The 15,692-nt window shown below is 37.7% G+C and overlaps 1 protein-coding gene across 2 annotated transcripts in view; it reads left to right on the forward strand.

Annotated features, from left to right (window-relative positions):
• The window catches only part of Flt1 (fms related receptor tyrosine kinase 1), a 173,868-nt gene that overhangs the window by 69,125 nt on the left and 89,051 nt on the right, over positions 1 to 15,692 (forward strand). For both annotated transcript variants that reach the window (XM_071611579.1, XM_027928878.2), the window contains exon 11: positions 13,574 to 13,688. In XM_071611579.1, the coding sequence (XP_071467680.1) occupies positions 13,574 to 13,688 (115 nt within the window). The remainder of the gene's footprint in view (positions 1 to 13,573; positions 13,689 to 15,692) is intronic.

A 15,692-nucleotide genomic window follows, 5' to 3' on the forward strand; every position in this document is an offset into this window, starting at 1 on the left:
TTTTTTAAATGTTGAATGTACCTAGGTCTCTACAGAGAGATTCAAAGACTGCAGTCTTTGATTACTGCAGTTTTAGAGCAAGTGTTCTTTAGAGCATAGGCTGCCTTAATTCTGTCTCTCTATCCGTCATAAATCATATTCTGAGTAATAACACTGATCAACTGTAAGATATACCTGCAAAACAGATTAAATCAGTCCCCTCTACTGGGAAAAAAATGTTAGGTTAAACTGAGTTCTTTATGAAAATCTCACTTCTTTATCCACTATCGGTGATGGCTAATGAAAATTTGTAGAGAGAAATTTCTGCTACTTAATGTTTCATTAATATTGCTCACATCATAGAAACCAGTTTTGCACATCATTGCTGTTCAATCTAAATACAATGCGATCATCTCCTCATTACACAAATATTAGGTACCAACCATATGCAAAAAATAAACACCATCTGTCTTTAACATTTCTGTTTTAATTATGTAAAATCAAATATGTTTGATAATTACTTACATATATGTGCCTGTAGAATGCCAATCACACGGTCTCAGGGCTAAAGATCAGAAATCAAATCAAGGAAATGGGTTCTATTCTTGGTGCTGTCCTTGACTTCTGTGTGACCTTGTCTGGTTACTTAATCTGTGCTTCCATTTCCCCTTCTGTAAATGGCAACTGCCGGTCCTCCCCTTTCCTCTAATACACAGCTATGAAGGAGTTAAATGAGAAAATCACTTTAAATTACATTTTCTATTTTTGAAAAAGCTTGAAATAATTTCTCAGTTGTTGTACACTGATATTTCCCTTCTGCCTTTTATAAATCATAAAGCAATTTGACCATTAACTCTGAGGATTAATGACAAATTAACAGAAAATTTCAGTTTATAAATATAAAATGCTTTCATATAAATAATAATCTGAATGAGGCCCTGGATCCCATCCTCAGCATTGCAAAAGAAAAAAAAAATACAATAGTCCCACCAGCACTGGTGTCAACCTGGACCCACTTTGCCAGCCTTTGTCCCGCAAAGGCTTTATCCTTCCCTACCCAGTTGGCTCTAAAACCTTGCTTGTTTTATTTGGTCTTTTGCCAATTAGTCCCTTCAGGATGCAGAAAATGGTGCTGGTTTCTCAACTCATGGAAAGCTTTTTCCTTTCTTATCTAAAATGGTAAATTTTCTAAGAAAAACCCAATAGACATAGATGGACCCTCAAGGAACCACTTCCAAAGCTCTATAAAGTAGGTCAGCCTGAAATCTAAAATAATTACATACTTTAGAACTTAAACAGAAAATAACGGTCCCTGCCACTCTCAATGACAATTTGATGTCCCATTTCTGAAACACTCTTCATCTGCCCCAGTAGGAAAGCACTAGTGGGGGTGTCTAGAGAAAGCTGACCACTCCAGGACTAAGTGGGATTTGCTCTTTGCTCCTGTGGGGAGGAGGGGTGGCCTAAAAAGCAGGGAAAGGCAGAGGCCTCTAGGAACTCTGAGAGCAGCTTGCCTAATTGCATTTCTCTATTGTTTACGTTAGCAAATTGGCAAGGAAAGGAAGCCCAGAATCATTAGGGATGTGTCAGGGATACATCATTTGGGAGAAACATAGTTTTGTTCATCAGTGGGGTATGTAAAATTAACAGGACAAAACCAAAACAATTGCTAATGGTAGTTAATTAGAACTGTACTCAAGGACCCAAATTTAATTGACTACCAACATGAATGTCTATTATTTTTATGCTATAACAATTTTATGTCCTGTATTTTGTTTTCTATCTACAAAATGAAAGCTTTAACGATTCAATTGAAAGTCAACATTTCCTGGGGGCAAAATGTAGGTCAGATGTCTGGAAGGAAATGGTAATTTAAGAAGACTTCTACTTTTGGAAATATGATCACTTACCTCATGTTTTAATATTTACCACGTTGTTCTTCAATATACTTACAATTTGTGTTCATGTGTCTCTTATCATGTATTCTGTGCAGTGTGTATGGGTATGCAGGCTTGAAGCAAGCATGCTACAGAGAATTTTAATTTACCACAAACAAACCCTGAATAAAATGAGGACTTTAAAGAAGACCACTTGACCAAGGACCACTTTAGCAGAACTCTGAGCTTCAACAAAGCCAAATAAAACTGGCCATCTTATACAAGAGGCTTTCATCACAAGCCAAAAATGAATGTTCACTTACTAATGAGAAACTTCTCGCATTCTATTATGTAATTACTGGTTAGTTGAGGAAGTGCACACTGCCCAATGTGAATGTTCAGACAACAGCCCTTATTAATATTTCATACGAAGTCCTGAGAACAGAGCACAAGTTCATTTGCCAAATGCCTCTTTCCCACTTTCCTATGCTTTGTGAGATTTTCTTTTTCCCATTCTTCATAGTACTACAGTGAACCTGATGAGTAATTGTTTCTAATGAAGTAACTGTCTCCCATAATTGCTATCAAACATTTCATTATGTGTTTTAAACTAAAAGGCTGAGTCATAGGATGCTGGATTTTTTATAGAGATCTGTTCAGCAAGAGTCAGTGTAGCTTCCAGGATTAGGGACACCAGAAGACAGTAACACAATTTGGGAACACTCCTTGAGAATACTGACAGAACCTTTCCAATTTTCTTTGGCCTTAGTCACTTGCATAGCATGTGCAAAGTACAGGGTCCTACCTATAGCACTAGAAAGAGGGAGGGGGCATTTGTATTACTGAATCTAGAAACTAATGTCCTGATACAAGATCTTTAGGTAATAGAGAAATAATACATGGCATCTATAAAACAAGAACCTATGCATGGACATCTACATTTTGTATATGTCTCCACTGACTTGGTAGGTCATTTTTCGAAATCTAGTGGAATCTAATCTGTGGGTTTAATGTAAATTCAGTGCTTTTTTAAGTGAAAAAGCAGAACATGGTGGATTGAGAAGATGCAGAGGGTGTGTAGGATTTAGACTATGGCCTCCTCAGGCAGTGCCTCATAATGAGCTTCTAGTCACTAGTCCTTGTTTCCTCACACTTTCTCCAAAAGCCTGTAGAATGTTTTGCCATCTTCAGTTCAATGGTCTGCTCAATTATAATAGCTATAATGAATTTCACCAGTATTCCCTGTCTGTTGTCCAAAGCTGTGTTCATCCCTTCACACACATTATTCCTAGTCGGTACAACCATTCTACATAATGATCATAATTTTCTCAGTTTTGCCATGAGGAAAATGAAGCTCAGAGATTTATTTCTCAGGTATTTTCAGATAATGGAATTAAAGGAGAAGAACTAAATAGGTGGTATTGCAGAAGGTGCTTTTCACTGGTGTTCCATATGAATCCTCAGAGTTGGTCACTGTGAACTCTCTAAGGACGGAGCAAAAGTCCTCTTGGGGACAGGTTTGGGAAAGCACTTGCTCATCCTATTAGGCTTGCTCTTGTCAGTAGTTAATTTGAGAACACCTGTTGAGAGCTGGGGATATAGCTCAGGGGTGAAGTGCTTTTCTCTCATGCATGAGGCCCCAGATTCAATTCTCAATCTCTTCAAGAAGAGAGAGAGGGGGGATATGAATATATCCTGAAGATTCTGGAAAGTCAAATGGAAAGGGAAAGGGAAAGAGACAAAGATGTGGCAGAGCGATGCAGGGATATTTATGGATTGAAGTTTTAGAAAGGACATGCCAGAAGATTAATTTGGTTTGATCATTGTATTTGGGCTGAGAAGAAATGTGAAAACCATAATTAGAAAGGCAGATTTGAACCTGACATGAAATTTCTGGAGTGGATTCAGTCATTCCTCCCAGCTCACTTTCTCTGGCTCATGCCTGGGTTTTCTGTTATCTACAAACCAGAAGTCTACCTTGTCATTTCTTATAGATTGATGGCATTTTACAGGCTCATTACTGGTAATCTTATTCTTATGGCTCTTCAGCATGTTATCACAAGCATTGAATCTCTGAAATTCTGCCTCCCATGTCTAAAAAATCAAAGCTTTGGATTTTTACTCTGGCTTTTTAAAAATATTACATGGGCACACATGCCCTTAGGCCTTTAATGTTCCATATGCCTTGTCCTCATTGAGAATTCACTTATTGCTACATTATTGACAAATATTCCTTCGTAAATTGGAAAAGGTTTTTAAACAAGTAAAGTTAAGAAAAGTAAAAATGTGTTTTCAGAGACTATCTAGAGCCACACAGAAGATTATCCCTGGTAGAAGATGTGTGGCCTATCATTTCTATTTGTATTTTCCTTATAGATAAGTTCCTAAGCACTTCCCTATGGGACATGGTTTTATATACACTTTATATGTATTACCTCATTATCGCAGAACTTCTATGAAACAGAGACTATAATTATCACCATCACAGAGAATGCAAGGACCCTGTTGGAAAACCTATACTGGTTGACGTGTCAGAAAGACTACAAATGAGTGGCCATCATCAACCAGGCAACTGAAAGCACTTCAGCTGTCATTACAAGGGTTGTTTTCTATAACAACTGCTTAGACATTAAAATGAGTAATTTGGGGGTAAAAGCTTATGAGCCAGAAAGCAGATGTTTTAAGAAGCCTGTGTTGTGACATCAAGAGCCGATTTTAGAACGTGTTAAGATATAGAAAGGCAATAAAATCTATAATTTAAGGACAAGGACTTAAGAGCTTAAGTCTTGGTTCTGCCTACTGCCATCTACCACCTATGGGATTCATGGCAAAAGAATCTCCTTGAGTCAGGGTTTTCTCATCTATACAAAGGACAGCACTGACATCATAAGCTTGTTTGGGGGAATTATTATTGTGCACCTCACACATGCTATGTAAGGTGAATGAACCCCATCCCCAGACATGTTAGAATTAAATGAGATAATATAGGAAGTACTTAGCCCTCTGGCTGGCATAATGCAAGTGCTAAGTTTGTCTGCTGAAAGTTATCCAGTACTTTTAAATAATCTTAGGCAACCCTGGGGCTGTGTACTACAAAGCCACTTCCCTCTGAAGTGGCGTCACATATACATAATATCCTGTGAAAGCTGACAATAATCTGACAACATGATTCATGGTATTAGATTAATATACTCCCAGGAAACATGCTTACATCTTTGGAGAGGGACAGGTCTTGTGACTCTGATGACTTGTTCCAAAGAAGTTAGAATAGGACCAGAAATGGTAGGTGTTTCAGATTATTTAAGAAATTAAGGGTGTTATAGTAGCCTGGATCTACTCTCACTTATGAATTCTTTCTCAGCTTTTAAGTGCTCACTGAGTCTTGTTCAGTCCATAGTAGCATATGGCTCTTGTCATTTTATTTGCCTGTGCTCTACTATATTCTAATATTTTCCCATGAAGTTGACTTGTCTCTTCAATAAACACAGACATTCCTTAATAACAGTCGAAAGTAAATCGTGTACTTTCAGGGGGAATGATTTTACACCTGAAATGAAATGTGAATGAGAAGACTTTTAAGTGGAATAAAATAGTACAAGTAATTATGAGCCAATATTTTTCCTACTCTTGGAGGAGAAGTAGAATACTGTCAGTTTTCTATTTTTCATTAGACCAGAGATACCTCTTCACATGTCAGCATCTTTGCCTAAGTTGAAATTATCCAGGTCTATCAGTTTGTCAGGAAATGATACTGCTAGGCTGAGTCTATCTAGGACCCCATCGGCGCCCAGGTCTTCATTGATATTAGTTGTTGAGAATGGATAGGCGCTGATAGTGGTGACACAGTGTTAGTTTAGGAGGTGTGTGTGAGGTCACTGGATGATCACTAGTGCCCCTTTCTTAAGCACATTTGAGATAAATGATAGATGGCAGGGTTGACACCTGACGTGAGGTTGGGTCCAGATCTAATCAGGCCATTCTTTGTCAGGATTCATTCTTCTCCTCAGGCAGTTAACTGAGCACCAGACATTCATTTCTCATCTACCCTAGGGACTGAGGTGATAATGATGAGTAAGACATAGTCCCCGTTCTCAAGTAGCTCTCAATGTAGTCAGATAACCAAATGACAACATAACTGATCTGTTTTCGATGTACCAGGCACTGTAGATGTTATACAAATTAACTCATTTGGTATCACCCTAGAATTTGCAGAAGTCAAAATGCTATTCTTTAGATTTTTTAATTTAATTATTTTCCTTCTATTTGCTCTTTAACACCTATAATAGAACTATAATAGTAGGTTGCCTCTTTGGAGTTCACAAAGCTAAGAACACATTCAGTCCCAAAGAATTTGTAGTGGTTCACAAAAAGTATAATAAATAATGAAACAACTCTGGATGAAGGAAAAAAATAAGACAATACAGAGCTGGGGCCCACATACTAGTTGTTGAGACAAGAGAAGAAACAAACATTTCCAAAATTAAGGGATCCAAAATATGAAAATATGTCAAAAGAAGTACAAGGCTTCAGTGTTTTGACATCCAAGAGAAATGACTTCTCTCACATTCTTTGGGACACAAACTCCTCAACCATGTGGATGTATAGGACTGGTAACTCTGACATCCCTTGGTATTGGCAACGGCAGAACATCAAAGCAGAATTTATTAAAAGTGATTTTGTGGGCTGGGATCCAGGACAAATTTCAGAATGATTCAAGTAATCAAAAAGTCTACAAGTCCTCTGAACAATTTTCTATGACTCTGATTCTCATAACTGGGCTTTTGCTATCCAGAGTTACATATCTAGAAAATTATAAAACCACCATTTGAACTCAGATCTGATATCTTAAGATCTGTTCTTTTTGCTAAATTGTGGTTTCCCCATCTCCATCCCTGAAGATTTTCTGGACATTTCTATCCACTCTCTAGTAAATAAGCCACTATCTTCCTTTTTAGAAGAATAAAATACAGTAGTAGTTTGAAATATTCTTCACTGAGTGATTGGAGGTAATATCTTAAACTCTTTCCTGAATATGTTGAAGGATATAATTTGTAGCCACTCCTAACATTTCCCTAAAGATTTCTTATTTATCAAACCACTCTTCCTTAGCTGGCCAGCCAGTCCTTTACTGAGAAAAATGAGTGAACAAAATCGATGTTCTCTTTGAGGCTCCTCTCCTCCTTGGGTGTAACCAAGTAACTGTCCACCTTTTCAGCTTCCCAGTCACCCAGGTATAGGGCTGAAGATACTCTGGGCCCTGGCTGAGATTTTTTATATACTAGATAGGAAAGGTGGGGAGAGGGGAACGCCAGAGCTCACACTAGAAGTGGAGGTGAGAGAGGAGGAAAGGAAGCAGAGACTGATAGACAGGCCTTATTCCGAGTGAATGGACCATAGGCCTTCGAGAGCAGGAAGCAGCATAAGCCAAGGCACTCACGGAAAAGCTCTTATCTAAACAGAGGTGGCCCAGGGTGCTGGATCCCCTCCACCATTGTCCAAGAAGCTGACCCAAAACCTACAATCCCTGAAACGCTTCTCCAATGCTGCTTTGCCACCCCCACTGAGAAAAGAAGAAATTTTCAGTATGGTCTCCAGGGCGTCACTAGGTCTCTAATTGCACAAGAAAGTCATTCCTCCAGAGTACCCTCAGCCTGACCTTGTGACCACCCTGAAGACCCTGGCCCTCTTCCTGAAGCAAAAGGAGCAGGAACCATTCTATACAAACATTCCTTTCAACCCTAGGCCTTTTTCTGCCAGCATCCTCTCCTCTATATTGTTTTATTTGTTTTAACAGAATGCGAGAGGTGGGGAAAAGATAGTGTTTACAGATTCTATCAATCTGATGGCTCAGACACACTATCGCTAATGTTCTGACACAACATGCACGGTAGCAGAGGAATGTTTACATCAGGCCCTTCTGCAGGATGGTGCACCATAATGCAGAGCCAGCCCTGGTCTTGCCCTCTGGTAAGCTTCCAGGTGGTCTTTCTTTTCCTATCAGTTTTTTTTTTTAAAGGACATTTTATAGTCTTGATTTGCTCTTTATTACTGTTCTAGCCTTTGTTTCTTAATTTGAAATGATTCAATATTCTTTACAAACAGATTCTAATCACAGTTAGCTCGTGCAGTAAAATCCCATTAAACAGATAAGTAGAGTACCCAGCTTTTATCATCCAAAAAGAAAAAAAAAAAAAAGATTATTCTCTATCTTGGGATGCTATTGAATTTTATAGAGCCTCCTCCCTGCCCCCCCCCCCCAATTAAATGGGCTTTAAGTAGACACTGAAAATACACACACACACTCTCTCTCTCTCTCTCTCTCTCTCTCTCTCTCTCTCATTCCCAGGCAGTGGCTCAGGCAATAGGCAGCCATCGGATGTAGGAGTACTCAGTTCAGCCCTGCCCTCTCCACCTCTATTCCAGAGGTGCTCTTTAAAGTACTAAAGTTTATAATAAAGCAGGTGAGTTCATCCTAGAATAGCCAATGGGTGATGCAGACAAAAGTAAGTTCCCAGGAAAAGAAAAAGATTGATAAAAATTAGCTTATTTTATTTTGTTGCAAGATTTTAAAAAATGATAAATAAAATCTGTCAGCCAGTAGAAGGCAAAAAGTTCCCATAATTTTTTCATCAAAGTATATTTATGACCTAAACTAAAGAAATTTTATGTCAAAATGTAATTATGAATAATTCCTCTACCACCTTCCTTTCATCCATGTCTGCCAAAGGACTAGGTACATCTTCCTCTTGAAAATTAAAATTTTTCTCAGAGTGTGTGACTTTGTGCCAGTCTGAATTCAGAGAACTCCCAGAGTTTTTCTCTGAAACAAGTGACTCCGAGCCAGACTCCCCCTAGAAAGTATAATGGGAAAGATTTGGGAGGTTCCTTGGGAATAAAGTTACTCTGGGTAATAGAGCTCTGGTGTGATGGAAAGAGGACATGAGGGTTCTGCCCAGCGCTACCCTTTCTCTATGAACCTGAGAAAGGCATTTGATCTTTCTGGATCTCAGTTCCCTTACTGGTAAAAGGATTTGTGAAATGGGGACCATGATTCTTGCTTCTTGGGGGACTGTGAGAACTAGTTGAGGCAAAATGAATGTATATATCTCCTATCCCAAGCCTGGAAAATAGTAGCAGCTCAATAACAACCACTTCCCTTCTGCCAGCCAAGGGTAAGCCATAACAGAATTGAGATTTTTGGGGAAAAAAATGTCAGCTTAATATAATTTCTAGTAGGTTAAAAGGGGATCCTAAAATAAAACAAATATCTATTTATCTTAGGAGTCAGCAGTAAAGTAGACTTCTAGAACTGGTGTGGTTATTTAACTAGCAGAACATCATCTTATTATAAAATGAGAATTTGATACTGGATAACAACAGGAATCTTGGGTACCATAACAAGCTCTAGATGGCAATTTCTAAAAAGGCTAAACAAAGAGTTAGACCACTCCATCAAATTCTTCAGAGAAAAATTCTGTCATTTTTACCCAATTCTGAAATTGTTACCCAATTCTATTTTTTTCTCATATGAGAGAGCCACTTTCAAGAAAATGTAAATACCATCAATGACTAAAGCTCACCTAGAGTCTTCCTTCTGATTCTACCAGATGTAATCATCTATCTTCTAAAGAAAAGCAAGTACAGATCTGAATTTTAGGCAAGGGTGGGGAAACAGGAAGAAGGAATAAAGAAAACCTAAAAGTCAGAATTATTAAAAATCAGCACTTAAAAAAAAATCACAGGTAACTGAATGTAAGAGTACTTTGGGGAACATACTATGCATCGTATTTGCAAGTGCTGATTTGTAAAGGTGAATAGGAACTGTGGTGAGCTCAGGAACTAACTGCAGGATAACAAGGTAAGGTCTAATGACAACTGTATTGCAGAATCTGCACACAATGGACATTTGACATATTTTGGATGTAAGATGAGAGGCATTAACCACATTTTGGACATAAGCTAACCATGTTATAAAAAAGTGGCTAAAAAAGACATAAATTCCCAATGCACTAATAATGTTAGTACAGTGAATATCTGAGGCTTTTCTTCCTATATATAAAGAAGCACTGGGGTATAATAATTTCTGAGTATGTGACAGTAGTCCATAGATCATATTACATATGGTATAAAGGTTAAGTGCAAGATTCTGAAGTGAGCCAGAAATGAGTACAAATTCTAACAGCAGCTAATACTGTAGGTTTGACCTGTATTGGCTTCACCTTTTGCTGTGGGTCCAGACTGCCCTTACCTGATTTTGGTCACAAAAGAGTCAAATATTTTTATTTATTTATTTATTTACTTACTTACTTAATTATTTATTTAATAGTTGTAGATGAACAGAAAGAATGTCTTTTATTAATTTTTATGTGGTGCTGAGGATCAAACCAAGTGCCTCACTCATGCTAGGCAAGCACTTTTCCAATGAATTACAGCCCCAGCCCAGAGTCAAATATTTATAAGTGTAAAGAGAACAGGGCAAATCCATTACCACTACAAGTATGTAGGTCATTAGTATGTCATCCACATATATGGAGGGTGGCAGTTTCCCATTATGTGTCAAGAGAAGAAGACTAATAACTTAGACCAGATGGGAGAGCTCTCCAGATGGCACCCAGTTGGAGTTAAACAGATTGACATGTCACGTGTAGGGTCCCAGCTCCATGTGTTGGATACATAATTGGCCGACTTGTACTTTATTTGTCAATCTCTGGTCCAAAACTAAGTTGTTTCAACTCTAGGGCAATTGATAGAGAAGACATGGAATACTCTCTTACCCCCAGAGTTCCTTTTTTCCTTTCACTGGTTATAAATACCTCCATGCTATTATACTTGGCATGCTATATGCACATGGAGGTAGGAGTCCTAAAGCTCATTAGGAAAGGGACAGAGGCTTGGAGCATAGAGAGGACAGCACGGACCTGAAGCTGATAACAGTGGCCTTGTCCAGAATAGTGCATGGGAGCTTTCTTATCTCGCTTTGGCAGGAGGTGCTGTGGGCTTCCTGTGCGAAATCAGGAGCGAATGCTGCTTTCCTCTTGTTGTTCAGCTTCCTCCCCCCTCAAGACGGTTCCCAGCACAGTGATTATCTTTGCATCTTCAAACATGGCACAATCTACTTCCTTAAGAGCTTGATGTATTCTTAAAACTTAGACAAATTCCCCTCCCCCTAAATCTCTTTTCAAGTGTTGTTATAGAGTTAGGCTCCTAAATGACATTCTATTTTTATGGTTCCAATTACAAAGAGGGAAAAATAACAGCCCCTAAATTAGAAAAGAGCCACAGATTCTGTCCTTTTCTTTTGGGAGACCTAGCAGTAAGTCAGATATGGTTTCCATAGTAGGACCTGTGCAGTTTGTAACTATCCTTGGAGCTGTAGGCAAAGTGGGAGGTGGGGGGTCAGGGGAGAAGTGGAGAGGCCAGAGGTCAATAGACCCTAGTGAACTCAGTCAGTAGACTGTATTTCCCTTGGGAAATGCCTAGACTTGGCTTTACTCTAACATGTTTCTTTGCATTTCCAGAGGATCAAGTATATGAATGTATAATCTTTGACTAAAGCCCCCTTATCTTTTTTATTGCTTTAACAAAGAGAATGAAATATAGAGCCTTCTCCTGCAGGTACAAGAGAACCTCAGGTGTCTAATGTCACAAGCGTAAGTGCACATGCAAGTGTCTAATTCAGGTGTACACATATGTATTCACACAGATTATATATACTCATGTATGCACTGAGGGCAGGGAAAGGTGAAATCAAATAGTAGTTCAAGGCACAGATGTTACAGTCCAGAAAATAGAGAATACTTATAATAAAAAACAGGGCAAACTGACTTTTATATAATGATTTATATAAATCATTTAATCATTTATTTAATAATAAAACTGTATTATTAAAATGTTTCCAATAAATGAGAAAATATATAATTTAAGTTTTCTCTAATAAAGGAGGATTAAAATGTTCACTTCTCTTACCTGATGATTTTAAAGAATAGCTAACAGGAATCAAAGAAATTTCTTAAGAAATAGTCATACCTTCTTTTATATTTTAAATCTTATAATCTAACTGTAAAAACAGATATTTCTAAAAATATTTGGAGAAATCTGACATATGGATTGGGTACAAATACCAACATGGAATTGCTAATCCTATTAGGCATAAAAGTAGCATTGTGGTTACTTCAGAAAACATGCGTATTTTTTAGAGATATGCACTGAAGCACATAGGACCAAAATAATATGTCAGAGATCTGTTTTAAAATGTTTCACAAAAGGAAAAAATAAAAAGCAATAAGGGACAGATGAAGCAAATGTGGCAAAATTTTGATAAATGAAATCTCAATGATGGGGCTAGGGGTGTACCTCAGTTGTAGACCACCTACCTAGCCCTGGGCCCTGGTTCCATCCCTAGCACTACCCCCTTCCTCCCTTCCTCCCCGCCTCCCACCCACACACACACTAAAAAAACAAAACAATCTGGGTGACAGATACATGGCAGTTTCTCATATTATGCTCTCTACTTACCAATACATTTGAAAATAATAAAAACTCTTCATAGAAATATAACAGTACTTTATGCCTGTCTGTACTTTTACAAATATTTATGGAATACCAATTACAGGCTAGTCCCTTGCTTAGCTATAAGGACAGGGTGAATAAGTAGACATGGCCACTGTCCTCCTCTAGCTATTCCCACTGGGGCTTCAGAGGAGTAAGTGGCCACTGAGAAGGTAGTGAGTACTCTGCAGGAGGATGTTATAGGGCATATAACAAAGGAAGGGGTGCCTGGCCTATCACATTAGACAGTTTAACATTCTGGGGCCCTCCCAGCTCAAAAACCACAGAGAGGAATAACTGAACTTTTTTTCTGTCCCTCACAATCCCATCTATCCTGGCTTCTTTCTTTCTTTATCCTCCCACTTTCATTTTACATAAATCTTTACTGCTTTTGGCTACTTAAGATCAACCACTCATTCTTTCTGGAAATAAAGCTTTAAAATTCCTTCTGGTTTGAAAATCTTCAGAATTTGCCAAAAAATGGGTAAAATTGAGACAAGCAAGATTTTTGATCACCAAAAGTTCTAGTTCAGAAGGTAAGAATACAAAATGATGAAATATTTAAAATAAAAAGAAATTTCATGGACTCTAATGATAACATCATCAATCTTATTTTATAATTAAACACTTGAGGCCTAAGAAGTTAAAGAGCTTGCCATGATACCCCAAGACCTGAAAAGAAATAGACTGAATTTAATAACCACTTCAAGATGTTTGTTTCCATATGCATTTAATTAATCCTGGAAAAATTTAGCAGTTCAACTGAATATTCTGACTAAAAGCCAGCCTTTTATAAGATGTGAAATGCTATTATTTCCTCAAGGTTTCTATTCATTAACATAACTTCACTCCCTCCCCGTGTCTGCATGTTACTTCCACTAGGAAAAAAATTATAATCTAGATAGTAATTTTTCTAATTTATGCAGTTTTCTTTAATATTTGGAACATGAAGGACTTATGGCAGCATAGTGCTGTTTTTTTCAATTCAAGTAAATACATTTGCTATTTTTAACTTCTGAGAAGGAATATAGGAAAAAATCTAAGGAAAAGAAGATTCACATAAAATTTGTGATTTTGCTATCTAGGGACTTAGCCAATGGTTTTCATTTCACCATTGACTGAACCACACTGCAAAGCAACATTGTAATGACATACATTTTTTTTAATAGGTATGACTTTTGTTCCAATAATGAAGAATCCTTTATCCTGGATCCTGAAAGCAACACAGGAAACAGAATTGAGAGCATCACTCAGCGTACAGCAGTAATAGAAGGAAAGAATAAGGTACTGTTTGTAAAAATTAGCATTGGGATATTCTAAAAGTACACTCTCATCTGTCTGTTCTAAGAACGAGAAGCAATCCAAATGCTCAAACAAAATTCAGAGAGGGGAAAAACAGTATCTGAGATATGTCTTCATGAACATATATATTATTTAATCTGCTGTATTCTTTAACTGACCCCGATTCTAAGATAAGGAATATTCGTTCTTAATGGAATAGATGGTGTTTTCCTTTTGAAACCCATCCACGTCAGCAGTTTTCAATCTTGGCTACAGGTTAGAATCCTCTACCAATTAGCATTACAGACAAATCTCTGGGGTGGAGCCCAGGACTCATCAAACTTTCTAGGATTCTAGGATGTAACCAGATCACTGACATACATAAAATAGGATTCCAATAAGCAAAAGCTAATACAAGACTAAGGCTAAACTTGAATGTTTCCATTTCACAAAAAATCATGGTTTCCCCTCTATATTTGCCAGGGTGAAGCCTAAGTTGGGATGTGCAAACATACACAGTCTATCAAGGTTCTTCAGCCTAATCGGGTCTAGCAGACATTTTTTTTCCTGCCATTCTTGGGCCATTCATTCCCTCTTCCCCCACACCCCAGCCTTGGCAATGGCTGACACCCTGTGAACCAGGCAAGTCTCAGTGGATTACAGACATAGTGACTTTTTCCCTGTGAACTAGTAAAGGATACACTTAAAAACCTGCCATCATCATGCACAGGGAGAGCAAAAAAAAAAAAAGAAGAAGAAGAAGAAGAAAAATCAAATAATCCCTTGCTGAAATGACCATATACACATGCATTAGAATAGATTGTTAATACAGATGGCACTTTCTGCTGGAGTGTGGTGATGCTTATACATTTATTCAGTCATATTCTTTGCATTAGAAGATGAAAAAGTAGATGCCTTCATTCTCCATGTAGGATTAACAATAACAACAAATATCTGTATGCTTCATTATGTAAAACCTTTTGATGTGCTAATGTCCATCATTCTTTAACAAATCAGAGTGGTTTTCCCCATTTTAAATATATGAACAACTGGGATGATGTTTAACCCAAAGCCACACAGCTTAAAAGGGTAAATAATAAGAAACTGAAACCAAAGTCTTTCTATGTGAAACCCAGTCAACTCTCACTGCTAAGTAAGCCAACACAGAAATTAAAGTGATGATGGCTTATATGACAATATCAACAGTCACAGATTTAGCAACATTTTTCTAGCTACAGCAGTAGTTGTAGGTGGTTTATAACTTTTTTTAACACAAAAATGAGCAAAGCTTAAAAACATTCCATGACTGGAAAGCTGGAAATGGAACCACCATTTGACCCAGCTATCCCACTCCTCAGTCTATACCCAAAGGACTTAAAAACAGCATACTACAGGGACACAGCCACATCAATGTTTATAGCAGCACAGTTCACAATAGCTAAACTGGAGGGCCCTAGATGCCCTTCAGTAGATGAATGGATAAAGAAAATGTGGCATATATATATACAATGGAATATTACTCTGCAATAAGACAGAATAAAATCATGGCGTTTGCAAGATAAATGGATGGAATTGGAGAGTATAATGCTAAGTCAAGTTAGCCAATCCCAAAAAAACAAATGCCAAATGTCTTCTCTGATGTAAGGAGGCTGATTCATAGTTGGGTTGGGAGAGCAGCATGGGAGGATTAGATGAAGTCTAGACAGGGCAAAGAGGTGGGAGGGGGAAGGGGGCAGGCATGGGGGTAAAAAAGATGGTGGAATGAGATGGACATCATTACCCTAAGTACATGTATGAAGACATGAATGGTGTGAATATACTTTGTATACAACCAAAGATATGAAAAATTGTGCTCTATGTGTGTAATATGAATTGTAATGCATTCTGCTGTCATCTATAACAAATTAGAATTAATTTTTTTAATTCCATGACTGGTATTGAGAGAGCAGTTTAATGAAATATTTAAATAAGAGAAAATTCTATAAACTTGAAGGAATAACTTGAGTG

Source organism: Marmota flaviventris, chromosome 4 (genome assembly GCF_047511675.1).
Source record: "Marmota flaviventris isolate mMarFla1 chromosome 4, mMarFla1.hap1, whole genome shotgun sequence".
In the NCBI taxonomy this organism is placed as follows: domain Eukaryota; kingdom Metazoa; phylum Chordata; class Mammalia; order Rodentia; family Sciuridae; genus Marmota; species Marmota flaviventris.